This window comes from Astyanax mexicanus, chromosome 1 (genome assembly GCF_023375975.1).
Source record: "Astyanax mexicanus isolate ESR-SI-001 chromosome 1, AstMex3_surface, whole genome shotgun sequence".
NCBI classification, from domain to species: domain Eukaryota; kingdom Metazoa; phylum Chordata; class Actinopteri; order Characiformes; family Acestrorhamphidae; genus Astyanax; species Astyanax mexicanus.
Window position 1 is genome coordinate 123886869 of NC_064408.1, and position 24844 is coordinate 123911712.

General features: G+C 39.7%; 2 protein-coding genes across 3 annotated transcripts in view; one reads left to right on the forward strand and one right to left on the reverse strand.

The window, feature by feature from the left end:
- Window positions 1-13677, reverse strand: part of LOC111190067 (NLR family CARD domain-containing protein 3-like) — a 62889-nt gene extending 49212 nt beyond the window's left edge. Inside the window, exons 1-7 of one of the 2 annotated variants that reach the window (XM_049468158.1) lie at window positions 13588-13677; window positions 13134-13214; window positions 12541-12648; window positions 12311-12424; window positions 10855-10903; window positions 10398-10587; window positions 8288-10079 (exon numbers count right to left, since the gene is read on the reverse strand). In XM_049468158.1, the coding sequence (XP_049324115.1) occupies window positions 8288-10079; window positions 10398-10587; window positions 10855-10903; window positions 12311-12424; window positions 12541-12648; window positions 13134-13180 (2300 nt within the window). In that variant the 5' untranslated portion in view covers window positions 13181-13214; window positions 13588-13677. The remainder of the gene's footprint in view (window positions 1-8287; window positions 10080-10397; window positions 10588-10854; window positions 10904-12310; window positions 12425-12540; window positions 12649-13133; window positions 13215-13587) is intronic. The other variant, XM_049468157.1, reaches the window with a different exon arrangement.
- A 3153-nt stretch (window positions 13678-16830) lies between these two features.
- rbm24b (RNA binding motif protein 24b) lies at window positions 16831-24499 on the forward strand. Its single transcript, XM_007241071.4, has 5 exons — window positions 16831-17235; window positions 18470-18593; window positions 20352-20406; window positions 20508-20567; window positions 23713-24499. Exons 1-5 carry the CDS (start codon window positions 17068-17070, stop codon window positions 24056-24058), a joined length of 753 nt encoding a protein of 250 aa, XP_007241133.3. The 5' UTR covers window positions 16831-17067; the 3' UTR covers window positions 24059-24499.
- The last annotated feature ends 345 nt before the right edge of the window (window positions 24500-24844 follow it).

Below are 24844 nucleotides of genomic sequence, written 5' to 3' on the forward strand. Positions count from 1 at the left end.
ATGGCATTAGGTTTCCACAGATTAAACAGAACAAATAATATATTAATAAATTATTAAACTCTACAGTCAGTTCTGGGCCTTTTGAACAGCCGCCCCCAAATGTATAGAATACATTTGTTCTCAACAAAGGCTCCATCAATTACTGATTGACTGCAGATCCAGGACGGCTTTCTTCCTCTGAAGAGGGGAGGGCTGGCAGAAACACAAGTCTGGCAACAGGTCGGGTGTATGTTTTACCCTTAACCTGTACATCTGCAACCCGAATGTGACCATCAGCACTGGGGTGGACTTTGACAACTCGTCCAATTGGCCAGAGGGCTCTAGGCAACTGGGGATCTACCATCATCACTACTGAACCTCCAGGGAGATTCGCTGACCCGGAGTGCCACTTTTGGCGGGACTGCAGGCTTGGTAGGTACAGACGAATAAAGCTGGACCAAAAGTGGTCTGCCAGTACCTGTGAGTGCCGCCACCGACGACGGCTTAGGAGCTCATCCTTTGGATATACTATCTGTGGAAGGGAGCCGTCCAGCCGCCCCATCAACAGGTAATTTGGTGTCACTGGGTCAAGGTCACTGGCATCTGAAGAGACGTAGCCCAGGGGTTTAGAATTGAGGATTCCCTCAACCTCAAGGAGCACAGTACGAAGGACTTCTTCAGTGACTGGTTGTGCACCCACGGTGGTGTAAAGTGCAGTCTTCACCGAACGGATCTCTCTCTCCCATACACCTCCGAAGTGAGGTGCTGCTGGAGGATTGAAGCAGAAATGGATCTTCTGTTTGGCTAGAAGCTGTTGTAAGTGTGGGGACAATGCTGAAAAGGCCTCTTGAAGTTCCCTTTCCCCTCCTCTGAAGTTTGTCCCCTGATCTGAAAACAGCTCGGCAGGTGTACCCCTTCGGGCTATAAACCTCCGGAGAGCCATCAAGAATGAATCCGTATCAATCGAGGTAAGAACATCTAAGTGCACAGCACGGGTGGTAAGGCACTTGAATATTATACCCCATCTCTTTTCATTTCGGCGTCCTACCTTGACCCCAAAGGGTCCAAAACAGTCCATCCCCGTAGAATGAAATGCGGGTTTGAACAGTTGAAGGCGGGCTACCGGTAGGTCAGCCATCTTTGGTACAGTGGGTCTTCCTTTCCATCTGTGACAGTCAGGGCAAGTTCTTTGGAAACGGCGGACTGCCTCACGTCCTCTCAAAATCCAATATGTGCGTCGAATCTCTGCAAACACCCTTTCTGGACCTGGGTGTTTCAGGCGACTATCAAAATCTTGGATCAGGAGCCTGGTTACTGGGTGTGCAGGATCTAAGACTATAGGGTGCAAGGTACAAAGATTGAGGTTACCTGCCCTGCGAAGTCTGCCTCCCACACGAATTAGTTCTCCAGCATGGTCAAGCTCTGGAGACAAACCTAGAAGTCGACTGCTTTTGAGGACAGGTTTCCCAGCCTTTAGGAGACGTAAATCCTCAGAGAAACTGTCAGACTGAGCCATTCTGAAGATCAGCTTCTCTGCGTTGCAGTAGTCTTCAGCAGTTGGAATGCGTTTGTCATCTGTTGACACGGATAGCTTCTGGACCGTGCTTTCGAGGAGCTCCTTCCAGGTGTTGCACTCATTTGGATTTATCTCAGGGTAATTCGTCATAGCAGAAATGACACCGCAGACAACAGACTTGCGGAGTTCAGAGGAATCATCAACTGGATTGATGGTTGGGTTCCCTGGCCATTCGTTGGGGGGCAACAACAGAAAGGGGGGCCCTTGACTCCACCTGTTGGGTTTCTCGAGTGCTTGCAAGGTCTTACCCCGGGTGATATCGTCGGCTGGGTTTCGGGCAGAATCAACGTACCGCCAGATATGATGCTCAGTTAGATCCTGAATTTCTGCCACCCTGGTCCCAACGAAGACCTTAAAGTGACAAGATTCCGACTTCAGCCATGTTAACACTGTTGTGGAGTCTGTCCACAAGACTGTGTTATCTATCCTCAATGTAAGCTCATTGTGCAGGAGCTGAGAAAGTTGAGCACCAACAAGTGCTGCACAGAGCTCTAACCTGGGCACTGAATGGAGGCGTTTAGGAGCAACCCTGGAACGAGCCATCAGAAACGAGAGCTGGACTGTCCCTGGACTCTGACCATCTGAGGTTCGAAGGTAAGCAACTGAGCCGTATGCTTGCTCAGATGCATCGCAGAATATGTGCATCTCTCTGCGGACTTCAGACATGTCTGTCTCTTTGGGTAAGTACGATCTGGGGAGTCTGATCTGGGGTAGAATCTGGAGCTCATCCGTCCAGTCGTTCCACTTCTGCAAGAGGTCTGGAGGTAGCAATGGGTCATCCCAACCTCTATGTTTGTCCCACAGTGATCTGACTAATACCTTGGCTCTGGTGGTGAAGGGCGAAATGAACCCCAAGGGATCATACTGGCTTGCCAACACCCTGTAGATATTTCGCATTGTTGGAACATCATAATCTATTGGTCGATACTTGTAACTCAAAGTGTCGCTTGTGAAGTGCCAGCTAAGTCCCAGTGTTGACTCTGGAGCATCCGTCTTCTCATGCGCAAGCCAAAGCTCCACACTGTCCGATCTTGCCTCCTTTGGTAAGTGGCTGATGACACTTGGTTCATTGCTGGCCCACTGGCGCAGTTCGAATCCTGCGGACCTCAAGAGAGATGTTAGTTTGTCAACCACATTTCTGGCCTCGGCTACAGTGGGTAGGCTCTCAAGACAGTTGTCGACATAAAAACATTTCTCAACTGCCAATCTCACTTCGTCTCCTGGCTGGCTGCTCTCTGTGATGTGGCGTTGCAAAGCAAAGGTAGCACAGCATGGGCTACAGCTTGTGCCAAAGGGAAGCACCTGCCATTCATAAACTGCTACTGGTTCCTCTCGGCTCACGTCTCTCCATATGAAGCGCAACAAGGAGCGGTCCTCTGGGAGGAGACGGACCTGGTGAAACATTCCTTTGATGTCACCTGAAATGGCTACAGCATGTTCACGGAACCTCAAGAGGACTCCTAGCAGTGGGGCACCTAAGGTTGGACCAGGGAGCAGGTACTCATTTAAGTTCTGTCCTCTGTACTGGTAGGAGCAATTGAACACCAGCCTGTTCTTGCCATTGTGGCTCACCATATGGTGAGGAACAAACCAGGTCTCTTCTTCCCTTCCTAGCATCTGAGGACTTAGTTTGACCACTGACCCAGCTTGAATCAACTTCTCCATCTCGACTTTATAGGCCTTAGCTTGATCTGGATCCCTGGAGAGTCTTCTTTCTACACTTCGTAAGTTGGACATGACTGCTTCCTTTGAGGCCTTTAAGTGGGGCATATCCTTCCGACGAAGAAGTGGAGTGGCATAACGAAGAATGCCGTTCACTTCCACACGTGTGGTCTTGGCCTCAAGCAGAGAAATAGCCTCCTGATCCTGTCTCGAGCGAGTTACCAATTTCTCATTTCTGAAAGGGACAGTATCCACTTGCCATAATCTTTCAACATGTTTCATCAGCTCACTCACTTGGGGGGATACTGATGATAGAAGGCACTGCTGAGGACGGGCTGACTGATTCACTGTCCATGCTGGACCCTGCAGAGTCCATCCCAGGCGAGTACGAATGGCAGCAGGGCCTCCTAGAGGACCCAAACGGACCGGCTCAATGGGTGTGATAAGGGAGGGGTGGTCACTCCCGATGAGCAAAAGGGGATGTATCCTCTTGAAAGAAGGTATGGGGAGACCAACCAAATGGCTATACTTCCTCTTAAGTAGATTCATGGGGTAGGTGTGGTCTGCTAGGTCAATGCGAGTTGCTGTGAAAGCTCTGGAAATCGGATGTTTGATCTTTGGAGATGCAGGGGAGGAGACAGAGAAGGAGACCGAAAACCCATGGAGATTTTGCACATCTTGTCTGATGGTACGTAAAGGTAGCTCCTCCGGTGTGCCTTTTAGACCTAGTTTCTGAGCCGCAGAAGGTAATAACATTGTTCTCTCAGACCCATCATCCAAAACTGCGAAGGTGTCAATGATCTTATCACCATGATGGAGAAGAACACGCACAACCTTCAACAAGACTCGCTGTCCTTCAGTGGGTCTATCTAAGTAGAGCACCTCAGTAGCTGGGCTCGCAGCACATCTCTCTTTATTTGTGGACTTTGCCGAGCCTTCAGTGTATCGGTCATTTACCTCATGTAGAATCTGCAGATGCCTCCTATTGCATAGACTACAGGGTTTCTTGAGATTACACTGTGCTGCATGGTGGGATCGGGCACATCGCCAACATCTCTTGTTGGCCTTTATCCAATTTGTCACTTGCTCTGTGGTGAGCTTGGAGATAGCAGTACACTGACTAAGATAGTGCTCTGAATTGTCACAGAATGGGCAGTAAGGTTGGCTCTTGCCCTTTCTTAAGATAGCCCTTTGAACCTCCTCTACTGAGGTTCCATCCTTGGATCCATGCAAAACAGCAACAGATCGCTTCCATGGGCGTGTCTCGACCTTGGGTCCCAGTTTCTCCCTTCCCATCCTCGTAGGTAGTTGACCATCAAAATCCTGACACCAGGCCTCATGCCTTAGCCAGTCAGCCAGGTCCTTCAGAGTGTAACTGGTCCCAGCTTGAGGAAACATGTAGCGACGGAAGTCTGCTCTCTGCTCCGGTGGTAGCTTGCTCAGTAGGCGGGCAACATGTGAACCACACCATAACTCCACTTGTCCCTCAGAGCCAAGGGTGCTAAGCAAGCCTACAAGTGACTGGATCTGAAGTGCAAACCTCTCAAATGCAGCAGTGTCACCACGTCTTACATCTGGAGACTCCATCACAGTGGCAATTCGCTTCAGGGCTAATTGATGTGGCTGGCCAAACTTGTCATTCAAAGCTGCTAATGTATCTGAATAGGGTCTTGGAGAGTGCAGATAGGCATCAGCAACCAATCTTGCCTCTTCTAACCTCAAGTGATCCACTAGGACCTGATACTTGAATAATTCTGTTGCCTCAACTGGTAGAAGGTTCTCTAATGCGATTTTTAGACGAGCGAACTCGCTTGGGTCTCTATGAACAAAGCTAGGGATGGTTGGTCGAGGCCCTCTATAAGTCGTCTCATTCGCAATGTTACTAGTGAGGAACTGTGCTGAATAAGGTGAAGCAGCTGATAGAGGTTGTGAGACAGCTGGTGGATGTTCAGACCGGAACTGCCTGGTGGGTGGCACCCAATGCTGTGAGTAAGGATTTGAGACCCTGTCAGGTATCCGTGCAGGAGTGGATTGTGCTGCAATGCCGTGGTGCTTCCGGAGTGGTAACACATCATGCTTTGATGTTAGGGTGGGTCGCTTTATAGCTGACTCAGGCTGCCTAGTGGCTTGGGTCTTCTCCTTGAGAATTTGAAGTTCACTCATCATCGTGTCAAGGCGTTCCAAGAGTGGTTGATTACTTGTTAGCTCATCTTCAGTATAGTCTGGCCAGGGGGGTGGTGCAGGCCAATCCTCCTCCTCACTGTCTTGTTCAGGAATGGGCTCTTTCATTGCCTGAGCTGTATCTTGACCTTGGTCTCTCTGTACATTAGGTGCAGCATTCACTGATTGCTTCATCTGTGTTAGAATAGACCTCAGCTCAGCCAAGTCTGAGGACATACACTGTTGTGTCTTTCGAAGAAGACAACGCTCATACCTTATCTCCTCTAATTCTTCTCTGAGATCGCTGGATGAGTGTCTGGACAAAGGGGGTCTTTCATAAGGGCTGGAATGGTATTGCTCTGGATCAGATGGGTAAGTAAAATGATTCTCTGAATCATGATACATCTTTCCGGCTGAGGAGCTATGCTCAACATCATGGAATGAGACCTCCTCTTGAATGTGCAGTTGAGGTGCGGGTCCATGATGTGAGGTCATGGGAGTCATTCTTCTAACCTCCTCCAGGTGAGTGGTACACCCAACTTCATGTCCCTGCCTCTGATGATGGGAACCAGGAAACTGTACATCATAATCTTCATAGCGTGCAGGGGGGTGAATATGGCGCCTAGGACGGGCGCCCTGCACATCATACTCTTGAGCAGTATCCATGTTTGGACTAAACACAGGGCCATCCGGCTCGAAGGACCATCAATGTAGTGGAGACCACTGTGAATGTATTGTTGTTGGCTCTGGTAGCGAGGTACACCGTGTTCAGTCTGGTGTGTCGGCCAGAACACCACTAAAGCCAGAGTTTGATCAAGAGTTTTATTGCAGGTAAGGACATAGGCGTAGTTACAGGCTGTGGTCTAGGAGACACAAACAGATAAATCTGTAAATAACAATACAGGTACTAATGAACTAAATGAGATAAAGAAACTACCTCAAAAATTCTAAAAGGTGTATCTTAGGCCTATCTAGGGCACCACAGTTCTCTGATAGTACTTAGGCGCCATCTAGTGGTCATTCTCAGTAACTGACGCCGGAGTAGCTGTTGCTAGTTTCACTCAAGCCACACATTCAATGAAACAAAGTAGAAATAATAACACAGCAAAGAGGTATCAAATAAATGTCTTCAAACTATTATAATACAAAGAACTAACAAAGCTATTCACCAAATACAGCTGTGTAGATGTGAAACTAAACATGCATTTAGCCAATACAAGTCTGCTTACTTATACAAACTAAACATTACCAATCACACATACTACTGAAATAAATGGTCTTGACTTACAATTTCTCAATAACGCACAGCAGCTGAACAGAGTTGAACAGTCAGAGCAAACTAAGGTAGCTGGCCATGAGGCAGCAAAATCTACACTGTTTCCTACAGGAAATGACATCAGAGAACAACATGTGACTAGCTTCAGCCAATGGCATTAGGTTTCCACAGATTAAACAGAACAAATAATATATTAATAAATTATTAAACTCTACAGTCAGTTCTGGGCCTTTTGAACACAAACAGTAATGATGCTTTAGAGTAGAGCTTGGAAATATGCTTTGTGGTTTTGCATTGTTACTAGCCCTAAATTACTAGCTCTTATCTCACCTTTTCCGGAAAGTGCTGAACTAAGATGTAGGAATGGATGTATATTTAAAAAGGAAATAAGTTTGAGCAGACGAATATTTCTCTGTTTATAAGACTATTCACATGATCATATTATTTATATTCTTCAGGTAAATGTTTTTTCCATTTGTGTGATTTCATAAACCTTGACTCACTTCTTCATATTTTTAAGAGAACAAAAATAAAATGATTAAATGTGTTTATTGGTGTAAATCTGTAATTCTGCCTCCAGAGAAGTGAAATGCGAGCATGTTTACATTGCACACATTAAACTAGAACAGTGTGTAAAATCAATCAGTGCTTTCTTTAAGATACCAGGTTTTAACTGCTGTATAAAAGATATAGAGTGCTATTGTTCTTATTGGATGTGCTGTGCTTTTCCACAGATTTCCACATTCAAATCATAGTTTGAGTCAGTATGTGCTTATTGTTTGTTTAAAGGCCCTATTTTAGCATCAGATGCACACCATGCAGCTTGATTTTGGGCACGTCAGTGTGTCTTTGCTATCATAACGAAGGGAAAAGTACACATTGTACAATTATGCTTAATTGTATAGTCTGTCATCAGGCAAAAAGGACAGAGTCTTAATTATTTTACTCAAAAGATTAAGGCGGTTTTGATTCTTTTTAAATTAGAATCCTTAATGTGCTGAATAAATGTTGGCAGATGAATGCTTGTATTGCACAGCTCAAACCACTCCTTCATGTTCAGCTTAAACAATATCTATAGAAATAAACAGGAGATTAATTCCGGTAGAAGAGAAAACCTATTGAACTAATGCCTCACAGTAACAGCAACAGTGTGTACTGTACTGGGATGTACAGTAAGATATTAAGTATTTAAATATGCAAATTTTGATGTTACAAATAAATGCTGATAAATGTTCATCACATTGTATTGTTCAACATTTCTCTAAAGCATACTGAAATGTGATTTTTTTAGTCAAATAACCCAGCACTATTTTAGTGTGTATCTGTAGAGGATGTGCATTAATTTTAACCAAAAACACATAACGCATAAGTTGCCTAAACTATTAAACTGTTTTCTTAAGGCTGTTTCTGATCAGTCCAAGACAGAAATTATCTCATTTATAAATTATCTTAGAATAAACATTAGAATAATGTAAGGGTTTAATTATTATTACACACACACAGAATAATGAATGTGTAACATACTAATGTGTAACAATGTAAATAATGTGAATCTACCTGTGAATCAATGAAAAGTGCTAAAAATCAGCAGTTCATAAAAAAACCTGAATGAAGACCCGAATTAAAATACTTACAGAGCTCTTCTGGATATTTTGACTACTGGCAGCAGCTTCAGAAGACACTCCTCTGATGGGTGATATTTACTGAGGTCAAACTCATCCAGCTCTTCTTCTGAGTTCACCAACACAAAAGCCAAAGCTGACCACTGAGCAGGAGAGAGCCTGGCCTGATGAAGACGACGGTCACCACCTCCACTCAGGTATTTCTGAACTTCCTGCACTAGAGAGTGATCATTCAGTTCATTCAAACAGTGGAACAGATTAATAGATTTCTCTGAAGAGGAGCTCTCCTCAATCTTCTTCTTGATGTATTTGACTGTTTCCTTGTTGCTGTGAGAGATCCTCTCTGATGGGGTCAGTAAGTCTCGTAATAGAGTCTGATTAGACTCCAGTGAGAGACCCAGCAGGAAACGAAGAAACAGGTCCAGGTGTCCACTCTCACTCTGTAAGGCTCGGTCTACAGCACTGCTGAGGAAGTCAGTCATCGTTGACCTGCTGAAAAGCTTGAAAGCTTTACTGGTTTGTTGTTCAGTGGATTGTTCTTTTGGAATTTTTCTGTTGAGAAATGCATATAAAGCAGCGAGGAACTCCTGAACGCTCAGATGTATGAAGCTGAAGACCTTCCCCAGGTGCAGCTCATGTTCCTCCCTGAAGATCTGGGTACACACTCCTGAGTACACTGATACTTCTCTAATATCGATGCCACTCTCTCTTAGATCTTCCTCATAGAAGATCAGGTTTCCTTTCTCCAGCTGCTGGAACGCCAGTTTCCCCAGAGCCAGAATACTTTCTCTAGTCTGCTGAGGATCAGGGTCACTATTCCCACTGTACTTCTGGCTCTTGTGTTTGATCTGAAAGATCAGGAAGTGTGTGAACATCTGTGTCAGGGTTTTGGGTATTTCTCCACTCTCAGCTTCACTCAGCATTCTCTCTAGAACAGTGGCTGTAATCCAGCAGAAGACTGGTATGTGGCACATGATGTAGAGGCTTCTTGAAGACCTGATGTGTGTGAAGACTTTGTTGGCCAGGTCCTGATTCTGGATCCTCTTACTGAAGTACTCCTGTTTCTGAGGGTCACTGAAACCCCGCACTTCTGTTACCTGATCAACACACTCAGGAGGAATCTGACTGACCGCTGCTGGTCGAGAGGTGATCCAGAGAAGAGCAGAGGGAAGCAGATTCCCCTTGATGAGGTTCGTCAGCAGAACATCCACTGAGGTTTGCTCTTCTATATCCTCTATGTTCTCATTGTTCTGGAAATCCAGAGGCAGTCGACACTCATCCAGACCATCAAAGATGAACATTATCTTGTAGCTCTTATAATGTCTTTGTTTTAATTCTTGTGTTTCTGTGAAGAAGCTTTGAAGAAGATTCAACAGACTGAGCTTCTTCTCCTTCATCAGATTCAGCTCTCTAAAAGGAAGTGGAAATATGAAGAGAACATCCTGATTTACTTCTCCTTCTGCCCAGTCCAGGATGAACTTCTGCACTGAGACTGTTTTTCCAATTCCAGCAACTCCTTTAGTCAGTACAGTTTTGATGGGCTGGTTCTGTTCTGGTAAGGGTTTAAAGATGTCGTTACATTTGATTGGTCTTTCCTGAGTTTGCCTTTTCCTGAATGCAGCTTCAATCTGCTTCACCTCATGTTCCTGATTGACATCTCCACCCCCTCCCTCTGTGATGTAGAGCTCTGTGTAGATCTCATTCAGAAGTGCTGAGTTTCCATAGCCTGAAATTCCTTCATTAATTCTCTGATATTTATCCTTCAGTTTGGATTTGAGCTTTCGTTGACATGCTGGGGCTAATTCTGATAACAGAGGAAGACAATAAGGAACATGTAATTAGCTGTGATCATGCATTAGACCCCAGTGTAGGACAACTCCATGGTATAATAATTTAAAATAAAGGCTGTAGTAAGGTGTTTTTTATCAGCAGTAGTTGCTTTAGATATATATTTATGGTGTCCCTACAAAATCAGTAAGTGTTAAGTTTGAGGACTACAGTGAGCTGTGGTACATTATACTGAATTTACAGAATCCAATTAATCATGGTTTTCTCTTTGGAACTTCACTGAAAATATTAGCACTTTAATTTGGTACCCATGGTCATGACCCAGAACTCTTACTGCTCTCTAGTGTGTTAGCGATGTCTGTCTGCTTCATGTTCCTCAGGATGTGCAGTGTGATCATCAGCACCCCCTCCCTCTTATCATCCTCCTCCTCTCTCTCAGAGCATGCTGGGTAATCTGTACTCAGGAGCTTCTTAAAAGTGTTCAGCTCATTCTTCACTAGAGAGATAAACTTCACCTGCAGCTCCTGATTAAAAACAAACATCAGAGGATCACTAAAGCTGTTACAGTACAAAGAGAGAGAGATGATGACACTGATCTGAGGAGGAAAGTATTTATGGATGCTCTGGTGTGTAAAAGAATTTAAACATCATGTTACTGGGCAGTATCATATAGCATGAAAAATAACAATATTACAGTTATAATACTTTCAATTTAAAACTTTAAAGTGAAATTAACTGAAATGTAAAAGAAATCAGGGAGATCTCCATCAAATATATGGTTTAGGACTAACCTCAAATATGTGGTCCAGTTTTTCCCTGTAATTGTTTATTTTCTTGTTACTGTGAATGAAAAGAAAACCCACACTGTAATCCACATAAATAAAATCACCTGAACTGAAAAGATTTTGTTTCAATAAATATATTCTCAGATTATTAGTAAATTAAACTAAAAGACAGATCTTAAAAAAACTGCATTAAACCAATATTTAATGTAAATATTTTTGTAATTATGTCATCTTCCATCTGACATTTTAAAGCACACCAAAAAAAAATGTTGCTTTGAACCACTGTGTCAATGCTTAATTTCTTCTACAAGTAATTAATTAACAATAATTACATCTAATTAAATTATAAACCATGCTTCTTAGCAACAATGTGAATTTTCCAGTTTGAATTATAAAAATATGTTCTAAAGTGTATTATAATTTATTCTGAAAACATTTCTGTTCTACGTACTGTACTAGAACCCTTTCTGTATTTACAGCAATTGAGATGTTAAATACATGCACAACAAATTATTTATTTTTTTTCCCTGCCATTAAAGAAACAATACATGTCATGATTTTAATGCAGTTAAACACAAGCAAAACAAGTAAAACAAAAGCAAAAATGTTTCTTATCCACCCATAAAGCACTTTGTGGTTTGGGTCACAATATGCAGCTAATGACAATTTGAGTGGAGAATCTTTTTTTTTTTTTTTTTGGTTAGGAGAAATTATTCAGTGCTTAGATTGCTATCAATAATATTTTAAAAACAGTAGTAGAGCAACTTCAGAACTCAGAGGTAGCATTTATTGGGTTAATTCAGGATAAAAGAGGACAGAATAGAGCAAGTAGGTAAAATCAGCACCTTCACTAAACTACACACAAATAAACATAACAGGAAATTAACAAGATCATGTTAAATTATTATACAATAAGTTGATAACTTAATTATCACAACAGGCCTACAAATCTGATATGTTACATGGTTTACACACATGCACTGTTCGACATGTGAACTGGTAAGTTCAATGGTTGTTTGTTTCGAGGAATTAAACATTAAATATATTGGTTCCATTAACATATTTAGTAAGCAATTATTATCCTTTAAGAAGCTCGGGCTAGTACAATAAAATATTTTTTTAAATAATGCAAAATATTGTTTATTAATTTTACTGACAAAATTATGGAAATTATTGAGATATAATTTTTTTAATCAGTTCCACATATCCCTAATATTGATATATGTGAAAATCTCCAATCTCTTGCTGATATTGTAATTTACTCTCATTGTTCAGATCAGACAGTCTAATCTAAATCCCGCCACCCCATCACACCCAGGTGTGTACACTGATCATTACATACATAGAAACTCACAATCTCACAATGACCTCCTCTGTGTGTGTGTGTGTGTGTGTGTGTTACATGCATTAAAAAGGTAAATTACAGTTATAATCCGTAAAAAGGCTTTGATGTTTCACTCACTGTGGGTCAGAGGTCATATCTTCACTGCTGAAAGTAGGAGGATCCCCCATGGACCCGTCACTCTTCATAGAAACACAGCTGGGTTCTGGAGAAGCTCCTTTGTGGGTTTTAGTTCTGTTAATATTAAACACAGTAAAACTACAGCGTTTACACAGTGAACTCCAACACACAGCACATCTTTAATAAAGATCAGGAACTGAACAGAACAGTAGTTTAGTGCAGTGATGTACCGAGACCCAGAGCTTCCTCCTCCACTGCTGAACTCTGGAGGTTCCCCCTTGGACCAGTCACTCTTCATAGACACTCCACTGGGGGCTGGAGATGCTGCTCTCTTCTCCCTGTAAACAGATCTTCATGATGATCCATGATGATAGTAATGTATTCCTTTACGAAAAACTTATTCAAAAGTTTTAACTTCTTCATAACCGTCCCAGAAGCATCCCAAAGCTTTCTGTCAGCTTCCCCTAAACTGAAAAATGTTCGCCCAATAAATATACATATTTTAATGTATTAAACAATACTGTTGCATATATTTGTGTTTGTTATTATGTCACAGTGTCATCACCTGTTTATGTCATCATTACTGTATGTATTTGATATTTCTGTGACAAGTTTTCACAGCTTTAATAACATAGCCAATCACTTCCATCTGATCTAAACAAATGCAGCACATCAGGATTTCCTCATTTTGTCCTTCAATGATCATATAAACCATTTTCATAATTATAATTACAGTTATTAATATTCACTATTAGGATTCGAGCTGCAATCATTAAAATACAAAACTACTTTACAAATTAAACCCATTACATAATTTACTAACTTTATGACAGGAGGTCCTCCTCCACTGCTGGAGTTTTGAAGATCCATCTTTTACTCTTCTTCATTCACACACAGCTCAACACTGCTGACACAGAACAAATGAAACAGAGAATGATACATAACAGTGTGATTTGCCCTTATTATGAATTATTCTACAGAGTATAGAGACATTTACTGTTGTTATAATTATTATAATTTAATTATAACTAGGACTATTACTACATTAAACAAAATTATAAATATACACACTGTTCTGTAATTATTAGTAATATTAATATTTTGTTGCTGAATCAGAATAGAGAGTTTCAGATCTCCATGCTTATCCTGCTTCTTCCAGTGTAATCGGACACTGAGCTGAGCTTAAAGAACCGTTCTGGATCTGAGGAACCCTTAGAACCGGTTCTGACTTTAAGCTACACGGTTCTGTTCTACATTCTCTTCAGTTCTGAACTTACCGAGTGAATCCAGACTTCTGTCCTGTTCTAATGGAGGAAACTAGACTTTCTCCTTTACCTGTGTCTCACCTGTCTCTCTCTAAGCCCCCCACCCCATTCTCTCAGAGCAAATAGGCTGAATGGAATGTTTGAACATTCATGAGCAAGACGTTTCTCCCACACAGCTGTAAAACCTGTTCGGGTGGTCTGTCGAGTTGTGCAAACCATTAAATGTGCTTCTCTGGCCCACATTTTTAAAAGTTTGTCCATGATGATTCTGTTTTTCATGGCTACATTAAACAGACTGAGCTCACTGTCCTTATTTGCTTAAGTTTTACATAAAATAAATGGCAATAAAGAAAAATAATAATTATAAACAATGAAAAAACAACAGTCACCTCTTAATAATCCAGGAGAATGTTCTAGTATGGTGCTTTTTTGTATTATTATCTTTAAATATATACTAGCACAGTTTGCTGCTCTGTAAATATCACTACAGTGTAAAATCTCTGCTTTAACAGAAGTAGAAGAAAAAATAAGAAGAACCTAAATGAACCACAGTTGTCATTTACATATAAATACACATTATTTATGTATCAATTATAATATTGTTTTATAATTATAAATGCATTTATTTTAGCTAACATGTTCACTGTTCAATCACAAAATAATAATAGTTAATAGTTAATAACAGTTTATTGGAATGTCATTGTGTATCTGAGGACCTGTATGACCCTTATTCTGGAAAATGATTGTTTATTATTTATTCCCAGTGCTACTGTTCTGTCCAAACACAGAAGCCTCTAAATTATTTCATTTACCACTTAAATACAAATTCAGATGCAATAAACTGCATCTAAACTGTTGTGTTAATCCACCAGCCTGATGCTTCCAATACACTACCTAGCACTGAGTATTGTGAAGCAGTTGTGTCTAAAATCAACCCTGTTAAATAGGTTAACACAAGCACCAAGTTCACCTGACCCTCTATTTCTGTAAAAATATATTACTGTGAAAAATCTGATTTAACATACCATGATATTAATATTGCACATTGTGTGTTGAATATTGGAGTACAATAAATGATATTGGGTAGAAACAATCTGCCTCAGATAGCTATAAATATATGGGCCAATGACAAACATTTTCAACAGGACAATTTTAAAATCAGAAAAAAATATATATAATATATAAAAAGTATATTTTGTAATTGTTCAGAAAGGAGAATTGCCTCCATCTAGTGTCATTTAGATGTACTGCATTTTGTATAAATAATCTCTGGCATGTTTATGATTTCTAATAATGAGCTAAAACATTATGTGCTGCCAAAACAGATTCTTTTATAAAACATCTGCAGGACGTATTTGCCGTAGTTAGAACCAAGACATTTACCAAGACTTGCTGACAGGCAACATTTATATATACATATATATATATATATATATTAGTTAATTTATACTCAAATAAACTCCAATACATTCAAATATCAAACACTGTGTTTCCACAATTAAACCACACTAACATTTTAAAATATCAAATAATTAGATGACTTGCTGTAGATGGAATTTTATATATTGTATATCTGGGAGAATAAAACTAATATTGGTCTAGTCAATAACTCATAAAGACTTAATTCAATTACATATATTATAGAACACAAGATGGTATTCAGAATTACAGATATCTTTATCACCTTAAACCACATAATATAAAAGGCAGCATGTAATAGCTTGAGAGACAGAACGGTATAGCTATTTATTATAAAATATGTTTGTTTGTTTTTTTTTCTAAAAGAGCGACAGGAGAGAAAAGAATATATGAATTAAAAGAAAATCATGTGAGTGATGTTTTGGGGGGAAAAAAAGTTAAATTAAGTTAGAACTGTGTGATAAACCCTAAAATAGATAACGCTAATAACGCTAATAAGGAAGCTAGCTAATTTATCTGGTTCCTAACTTTTGACCTAAAATTCAGCATTTAATTAGACTGCTTTAGTGTAAATTTGTTTAATCTCATCAACTTACCCATAAATTATTAGCGTTTTTCTCAGTTAATAAAACATTTTAGGAGAAACGGAGATAATTCACTGCTAAATCTGTTAGCTGCTAACAGGCTAATGTGACAGGAAACTGACAGGAGAGCGTCTCGCGCTGAATCACATAGTGCCCTGCTGTTGCTAAGCAACCACATACACATACTACACTGTAAATAGTGGTGGGTAGAAGTTTGGGCACCCCTGGTCTAAATACTGTATCTGTTGATGTGAACAGCTTACCTGCTCTCCTAAACACCTGAAGTTTTTTTTTTTTTTTTTTTTTTTTTTTTTTTTTAAAACACCTGAAGTTGTTGGTGGTGCATTGCCTCTAAATACTGTATAGTGAGTAGAGCATTGCCTCTTTTTACTGTATAGTGAGTAGAGCATTGCATTTATATACTATATACTGTATAGTGACTATACAGTATATATGGTTTCTATATGCATCATATATAGAAAAGACTCTATGGAATGATTTATGTCTTCAGAAATATATATAATGTGATCCCTCATTATTCATATTACTGAAATACGGTGTGTTTGGCCACATTGCTGAGATAATTACTGTGCTGACCATGACCCAAACCCTGTGTATGACCCGCGGTCCCTTTTATTTGTGTTAATACTGAAGACTGCATTTCTTTCTCTCTTTTTTATCAATGTGTGTGAATAATGAGTAATATTATGCTAGTGTTTGTGATAAATCAATATATTTTCTAAAAAGGTTGGAAAAAATAGATGAACCGGGGGATGGGTGTCACCTGAATAACTGTGGATATGATGAAAGTGTATGTTAATGCTGTAATTATTTGTGGAGGAAAAGCCCTTACTTTATAAAGAAACCAAGCTGCTCTCCTTTACCAGGAGCCAAGAATACAGAATATTTACAATATTCAAGACTTATATAAATATAAATGGCCAGTGAGTGGAGGCACACGGTAATGTAGGTGTTTCTGATAAAGTGGTCACTGAGTGGAAGCACAAAGTATTGTAATTTTTTCTAATAAAGTGGCCAGTGGGTGGAAGCACAAATTACTGTAGATGTTTCTAATGAAGTGGCCAGTGAGTGGAAGCAAAAGGTACTGTAGGTGTTTCTACTAAAGTGGCCAGTGAGTGGTAGCTCAAGGTTGGTAGGAGTGTGGGGTGGTATGTTTCCATTAAAGTGGCCAGTAAGAGAGTAAGGTTCATATTACAGGCACTGGGGTGCTGTGTGTGGGAGTGGCTTATCAACAAGTGGGTGTGGCTTCACAGCTCTTGGCAGCATAGCCCAGCTGTCCCAGCAGAAAGCATGAGGTTCAGTAATACAAGGAACCTTCACTCCAGCCTTTAAAACCTCACACTTTCCACACTCTGCTCCCTCAAAACATCTTGTGACCACTGGTCACTCAGGTAAGGTTTAAACCCGAGTTTAGTCATAGTTTTTGCTTGGCTGGGGGTCTGCCGCCCCCCGAGGCCTCAGAGTGAGGATGCACTCCAGCCAGAAGGACACAACCTTCACCAAGATCTTCGTTGGAGGCCTGCCCTACCACACCACTGACTGCAGCCTGAGGAAGTATTTTGAGGTGTTTGGGGAGATAGATGAGGCGGTGGTCATCACGGACAGACAGACGGGGAAGTCCAGGGGCTATGGGTTTGTAAGTGGATCTTATTTTAGTCTGGACTGAGACTGACAGTAGCACCACACTACTAAATTTACTGACTGCTCTCTTTTACTAACACACAATCCAGAAAAGTCATCAGAATAATGTTTGTTTGTTTGTGAACTAACATATTTACGCATTAACGTATTTGGCTGATAGCTCAAACACTACATTCCTCAAACACCAGTTAAAACTGCTGTGCAGAACCTTAAGAAGCCTCATGTTCACCATGTTCAGAAGCGACATCAACTTCTCTGGGCTCGGTGGAATTTGGGATAATGGTTCATCACACAGTGGAAACGAGTGTTTTGGTCAGACCTAACAATCAGTATTTTAAATCTTGCAGATTTTTTGTAAGAAATGGATGCCATGTGCTCCAGACCAAAGACAAAAAGGACCATCTAGACTGTTATCAGGTTCTGTCATGATTTGGAGGTGTGTCGGCACACTCCTTCGATCCAGAATTAATGCAGAAATGTACATTATAGAGCATTTTAGAGCAACATACGCTGCCTTCAAGACTGCATGTTATCCATGGACATCCATAGATTTTTTCAAGAAGACAGTGCCAAAAAACATATTGCACAAATTACAAAGAAATAGCAATGGAAATCAAAGCATCCTGCAGTCCTGTCCATGTCCCTAATAGAAAATGTGTAGGTAGTTCCTCAAATGAAAAATATGATGTTAAAAAAAGGTTAAAGCGACCAATGAGTAGAAGCACAAGGTAATGTATGTGTGTCTAATAAAGTGGCCAGTGAGTGAAAGCAGGAGGTAGGACATTGTTGCTAATAAATTGGCCAATGAGTGGAAATCCAAGGTAATGTAGGTGTTTTTAAAAAAGTGGACAGTGACCACTTCTGTGATCTTGAAGAAAAGTACATTTTACAGCAATATATGTTGCCTTTAAGACTGTATCTTATCAATGGACGTGCATACATTGTTAAACAAGACAATGCCAAATCACATGCTGCACACATTACAAAGGAATAGCTATAAAAGACAAGTCGACTTTGCCTCTTCTGTGCATAACTGTCTTTAAAATGTTGTGAGAAGGAACAGCAACATTATAAAGTCCTAAATGCTTTACCCCCCTAACTTAACTTTGTTTGGAATGTGTTTCACATCTGAAATGCAGGAATCGATGTATATAATGATAAATTCAATTATTGTTATCATGTTGACAAGACAAAAAGTGAAAGCATCTTTTTATTTTCTGTGTGTTCAGGTGACCATGGTCGACCGGCCGGCTGCAGAGAGAGCCTGCAAAGACCCCAATCCCATCATAGACGGAAGGAAGGCTAACGTTAACCTGGCCTACCTGGGGGCCAAGCCTCGGATATTACAGCCAGGTAGCAGCTGCTTTCAGTGGTTGATAAAAACTGTAGTGTAGAGTACCCTGAGTTTATCCTGCAGTCCTGTACAGGTGTAGCTTTTGCAGGGTGTAGACCTGTAATTAGCTTCATGCTTGCATGGCTAGTACGGGTTACAAGGTTAAGGAAAGGATTAGGGTTAGTAGAGATAGTTTGAGGTTAGGATTACAATTGCATTACAGTTATAGTTAACAGGAATAGTGTCAGAGGTGGGAAAATATTATGGTTAGTAAGGTTAGGGTAAGTGTGAGTTAGGTTAGGTTAGAGTTAAGGATTAGTATGGTTAGGTTTGAGTTAAGATTATAATTATTTGGGTTAGGTTTGAGTTGAGATTATGATTATTTCAGTTAGGTTTGAGTTAAGATTATGATAAATTGGGTTAGGTTTGTGTTAAGATTGTAATTAGCTGGGTTAGGTTATTGTTAAGATTAAATTAGTTGAGTTAGGTTTGAGTTAAGATTATTTGTAAGGTTAGGTTAGGGTTAAGATTATGATTAGTTGGCTTAGGGCAAAGGTTAGGTTAGGGTTAAGATTAGAATTGGTACAGGTAAATTTAGGGTAGAGATTTGAGTTAATATTAGGATCAGTACGGTTAAGATTAGGGTTATGTTTAAAGTTAGTGAGTTAGGATTATGATTAGTAGGGTAAAGATTACAGTTAGTCTGATGCTTAGTAAGGTTAATATTAAGGCTAGTAGGATTTGGTTAGGGTTACGATTGTGGCTTTTATACACTGAAACAAATTATGCGTAAAATTTACTTTTAAGTACATTTAATTTCAGATAAATTTAAGTAACTTCTTAAGTTGAAGCTATAATTAAATTTACTTTAAAAAAGTGAATGCAGAAAGTTGTGAAACTTTTTTAAGCAATATAAGCACATATTTTTTTTTAAATTGGTGTTAGTAGAGGTAAAATTAAGATTAGTTGGTTTAAGATGAGGGTGAATGAGGTTAAGTTTAGGGTTGGGTTTAAAGTTAGCATGGTTAAGACCAGGTTATAATTGGGATTAGTAGAGTTAAATGTAGGATTATTAGAGTTAATATTAGGGTTAGTGAGGTTAAGTTTAAAGAAAGGATTAGAGTTGGTAGAGTTAATTTTAGGATCAGTAGGGTAAAGATTAAGGTTAAAATGACAGATTAATGCAATTGGTTAATATGGTTTGGTTAGGGTTAGGATTACAGCTCTTATGGTTGGATAACAGTTAAGACTGAGGTCAGTAGGGGTAATGTTATGATTAGTACGATTACATTTGGTTAGTGTTAAGATTAGGGTTTGTATGGTTAAATAAGAGGTTACAGTTACAGTCTTACAGTACATTTATGATTAGGATTAGTTAATGTTAGGATCATTATGTTAAATATTTGGGTTAATGTAATGGTTAGTAGGGTTTAGTTAGGATTAGGGATTGTATAGTTAGGTTAGGGTTAAGAGAGGGTTAGTAGAGTTAAAATAACAATGTGTAGGGTTAAGATGAGGGGTACTATGGTTAATATTAGGGTGAGCAAGTTAGAATTAAGTTTAGTTTGTACAGTTAAGACTGGAGTGAGAGGTAGATTGGAGTTAAAGTTGGGCTTAGTAAAGTTTAAAGATTAGGTTTGGTAGGGTTAGTTTAAATAGGATTAGGGTTAGTAGGGTTAGTGTTGGGTGGGTTTGGTAATTGGTCTTCGCAAAATGGGATAAAATTAGACATAAACTAGATTGCTTACAGTAAAACTAAATGTGTTTGGTTTTCTCAGGTTTCTCATTTGGCGTCCCTCAGATACACCCAGCATTTCTTCAAAGGCCTTATGGGTAAGCAGCATTTCCCTGTGTAAATGAACACTTTCACTGTCATTCAGAACCATTCATCTGCTCATTCCATCTCATTGATTGTTGTCTTTTTTCTCTTGTAGAGATAGTGAAGATGATCAAACCCCGTTACAATGCCCATCCCCTTTCCGCCAGCTCATGAGGTGTGTTTCTGTGTTATGCCTGTGTGTGTCTATTGCCTTTTTTTTAATCATTGTGATCTGGTGTGAAGGCATGCAATGTCCTTTCTATCCTTCAGAGTGTGTCCCAGAATATAATTATTTAATATTATTATTAACCCATCACATTTGTGCAAATATGTCCAAATTGTGCAAAACTGTGATGTTGTCCCTCCTTGATGTCCTGTGACTCTTTAGGGTCATACTGGACAATTGATATGAAATTTGGCACCTCATAGCAAAGAACTCTCTGTGAGAAACAGAATTTTGACTTCACATGTGTCGAAGGCGCCAGTGGTGATGGGTACGCACTAAGGGGTGGGACAGTTGGATAGCCAAATTGGGAGGAAAAAATCTGAAATAAATAAAAAAAGAATTAAAAACAATTATTTTATTTATTTGTTATTTATTTATAATATTGCTACTTGTTCATAATAACTTATGATATATGTCCTACAGTCAAGTAAATGTTAGATTTTTTTTATTTTATCAATAAAGTAAAATCTATTGAGCATCTGTGGGGCATCCTCAATGGTTATTTTGAGGGCACAGTGAATTTTAGTAAGTTTTCATATCTTCAGTGTTGATATAATATAATAGTTATAGTTATTTATATTCTTTATTTGTTTATAATAACTAATGATATATGTTCTTCAGTCAAGTAAGTATTGGAATTTGTATTAATAAAATCTATTGAGCATCTGTGGGGCATCCTTAAGGATTCCAGTAGCAACCTGTGCAGCTCTGGTAGGTAAGGCAGTTCTAGATAATAATGGAGATTACACAAACTGTTGACACTTTGGGCACAATTTGGACATGTTTACTGTGAGGCATAGATACGTATGTTACTATATGAATAATAGTTGAATATAAATACAAATATGCCTTTAAGTTAATGCTAATAAATAGATGAGTTAATGTTTCTTGTATGTGAAAAGTTTAGAAAGTCTCAGAAGTTTTCCGTCTGTAATCAGAACCTTCTCAGTGTGTCAGCTGCCAGAGCCAGTCTGAGACCCGGCTTCAGACAAAAGAGTGTGTGTGTGTGTGCGCTGAAAGTGTGTTTGAGAGTGTGTGAGAGTGTGTGAGGGCAGCTGTGTCTCCGGGGGGCTCAGGTTGGGCCTGTTGTCTGAGAGTGACAGGTGGGCAGGAGGCATGGGGACGGGCTGAGCTGCTTTATTTAGACCTGAACTTTAAACACTGTTCAGACCAGCCTGCTGCCTGCCTGCACTCACACCAACACGTGGGGCAATTTACTCACTAAATAAACCAGCAGATCTTAATATTTATGTCCAGTTTGTTTAATCTGATTCTCCTGTTTTGCGTTTAGTGAGAAAATCTACGTTTTAGGTCAAATTTATGCAGAAATATAGGAAATTCTTATGGGTTCGCCAACTTTCATACACTAATAAACATTCTCCTTCATATTATCTCTACTCCTAGGTGCTTTTCAGAAGAAAATAAACATTATATATTATAAATTCATACTGGATATTAATGCTAGTGGAGATTCTCTCTGGGTGCAGGAGCTGGTACAGTATTAGTAGTGTGTGTGGAGACTCAGTAATGGAGTATTTATAACTGGGGAATGCACAGACGGGGATTTGAGTTTCTGTTTTTGCTCATTAGAGTTTAACCCCTCGTACGCCACAACCAGAAAACACAATTACTTAATGATCTGGGAAGGATTTATTTCTCATTCAAGGTTTTTTTTTTATTTTTTTTTATTTAATTTATTTTCTACATTGTAGATTAATATTAAAGACATGAAAACTAATAAGGGACACATATGGAATTATGTAATAAACAGTAAAAAAGTGTTAGTCCTCCACAATCTCCTGATCTAAACCTGATGAACTTAGATGGTTATTTAACTGAGATGAGCTAGAGCTTCACAGCGTAAAGGAAAAGCAGCAACTATTGTTCAGCACCTCCTGGAACTCCTTCAAGAAGCTGAGAAAACTATTGCATTCATGAAGACTCTGAGAAAACTATTTCAGGTGACTCTACCTCATGAAAACTATGAGAAAATACCAAGAGTTTGCATATCTGTACTCAAAGATAAATGTGCTACTTAGAACAATCTAAAATATAAAACATATTCTGGTTTGTTTAACACTTTTTGTTTACTAAATAACTCTACATGTGTTCCTGTATAGCTTTAGTATCATCTTTAATATTAAATCTACAATGTAGAAAATCATAAAAGGAAAGAAAACTCATTGAATAATAAGAGGTGTGTCCAAACATTTGACCAGTACTGTATACATATATATTAGCATTGTGGCTAAAACTCTGTAGAAGAGAGAAAGGGACAGAGAGAAAGACAACAGAGAGAATGAAAGAGAGTGAAATGACAGAGTAATGCTACAGTACAAAAAGAGGCGGAGTCTAACTTCACATGTGTCATAGGAGGCATGTGCTGGTCTTCAACCCTTCTGGTATTGTTGAGCATAGTGATAGGGGGAGTCCTAATGAGTGTGTTGGCCGTGTAAATTGGGAATTGGGGGGGAAAATGGGAAAAAAAATGAAATTAAAAAAAGTAATACTAAAGAAAACAGTTAAAGTGGGAGAGAGAGCAATAGAGAGAAAAAAGAGCGTGGGAGAGAGACCTTGTGAAAGAGAGAGAAAAAAGAGACAATGGGAGAGTGAGAGCAGAGAGAATAAAAGAGAGAAAAAGAGAGAGAGCACAAAAAAGAGAATATATGTGGGTAGATGCCTCCACCTGTTGTCCTGCATGCTGATATATAACATTTTGGGTGCATATAGTGGTTGATTGCAGACTGATCTGCAGATATTTTATGCAGTATCTGATCACTGCACTTGAGGATACTTTGAACTTTTTGTTTTGGACTAACCTTCATTTCTTAAAGTGATTTTTCCCCCTTTAGTTAAGTAGTTGCTGCTTCTCATAATATGGATTAGAACAATATTCAAATAGAGCTATTCACTGTGTACCAAATCTACCTCTTCACAACTTTTCAACTAATGCTCTCAAACACATTAAACACCACTCCAGTTTACTCTACCTAATTAAGAAGACTGAGAAAACGCCACAATGTGCAAAGCTGTTATCTTATAATCAAATATTGTAAAATAATTTATAATAATATTTATATGTTTGGGTTTCCAGGATTCCTGCTCATTACGTGTACCCCCAGGCCTTCATCCAGCCCAGTGTGGTCATCCCTCATGTCCAGCCTTCACCTGCGTCTACTCCCACCGCCACCGCCGCCGCTGCTTCTGCCGCCGCCGCCTCTCCGTTCCTGGACTACACCAGTGCTGCTTACGCCCAGTACTCCACCGCCTACGACCAGTACCCATACGCTGCGTCTCCTGCTGCAGGCTACCTCACCACTGCTGGCTACAGCTACGTCCAGCAGCCATTAGCTTCACCAACACCTGCGGCTGCGGCGGCGGCAGCTGCAGCTTTTAGCCAGTACCAACCACAGCAACTACAGACTGACCGCATGCAGTGAGGGGGCGTGGTCATGTTTGGTACCTGATGTTGGATTCAGTAGTTTAGCAATGAAGCTATAAGGCTAATGTTGTTAAGTTATGAGAGCTAACACTACGCCAATTAGCATGGTGCTAACTCATCACACGCTCTCCTCAATCTCCATAAAACACTTACAGGAACGTCCTGAGAGTCCTGAGGAGGTTTATATGGTATATAGGGTTATGTATGTGTGCTATTAGGCAGAATATGTCTTGAACACAGGTCAAAGAGAAATTAGCAGCAGATGGTTGCTCTCGGTTTTAACGTTAAAGTGTGTCTCTATTTAAGTGTGATGTATTTTTAGTTTTTAATCTCCTGTGTGTGACAAAGGAGTTAATAAATGACAAATGGTGTTCAGTTTTATACTTGAGTAGTTTATTATAAGAATACCTGTTGGAAATAAAATAATATGATAATGTGACTATGGTTGAAATGCAGCCTCTTTCATTTCCCCTAAACACTTCCACTTGTCCACTTATTCTTCCATGCTGTAGAGGGCAATAACAAAAATACTGATGAATTAGAACATTGGGTAACAGTTTCTGTGAATGTCATGTTGAGTGCATTAATAACATGTTGAGGCATTATACACACAGCTATAAATATTCGTAAAAAAAATGCAAAACACAAATACAATGTTTAGCTTTGCTTTTTGAACTGTGATTCATCATGCATCAAAAGCTGTGTTTGTAATGCCATACATTAATAATGTACAATAATAATACAGTAATCTCAGTCCCAGCTTGCACGGTGCATTATGATAAGC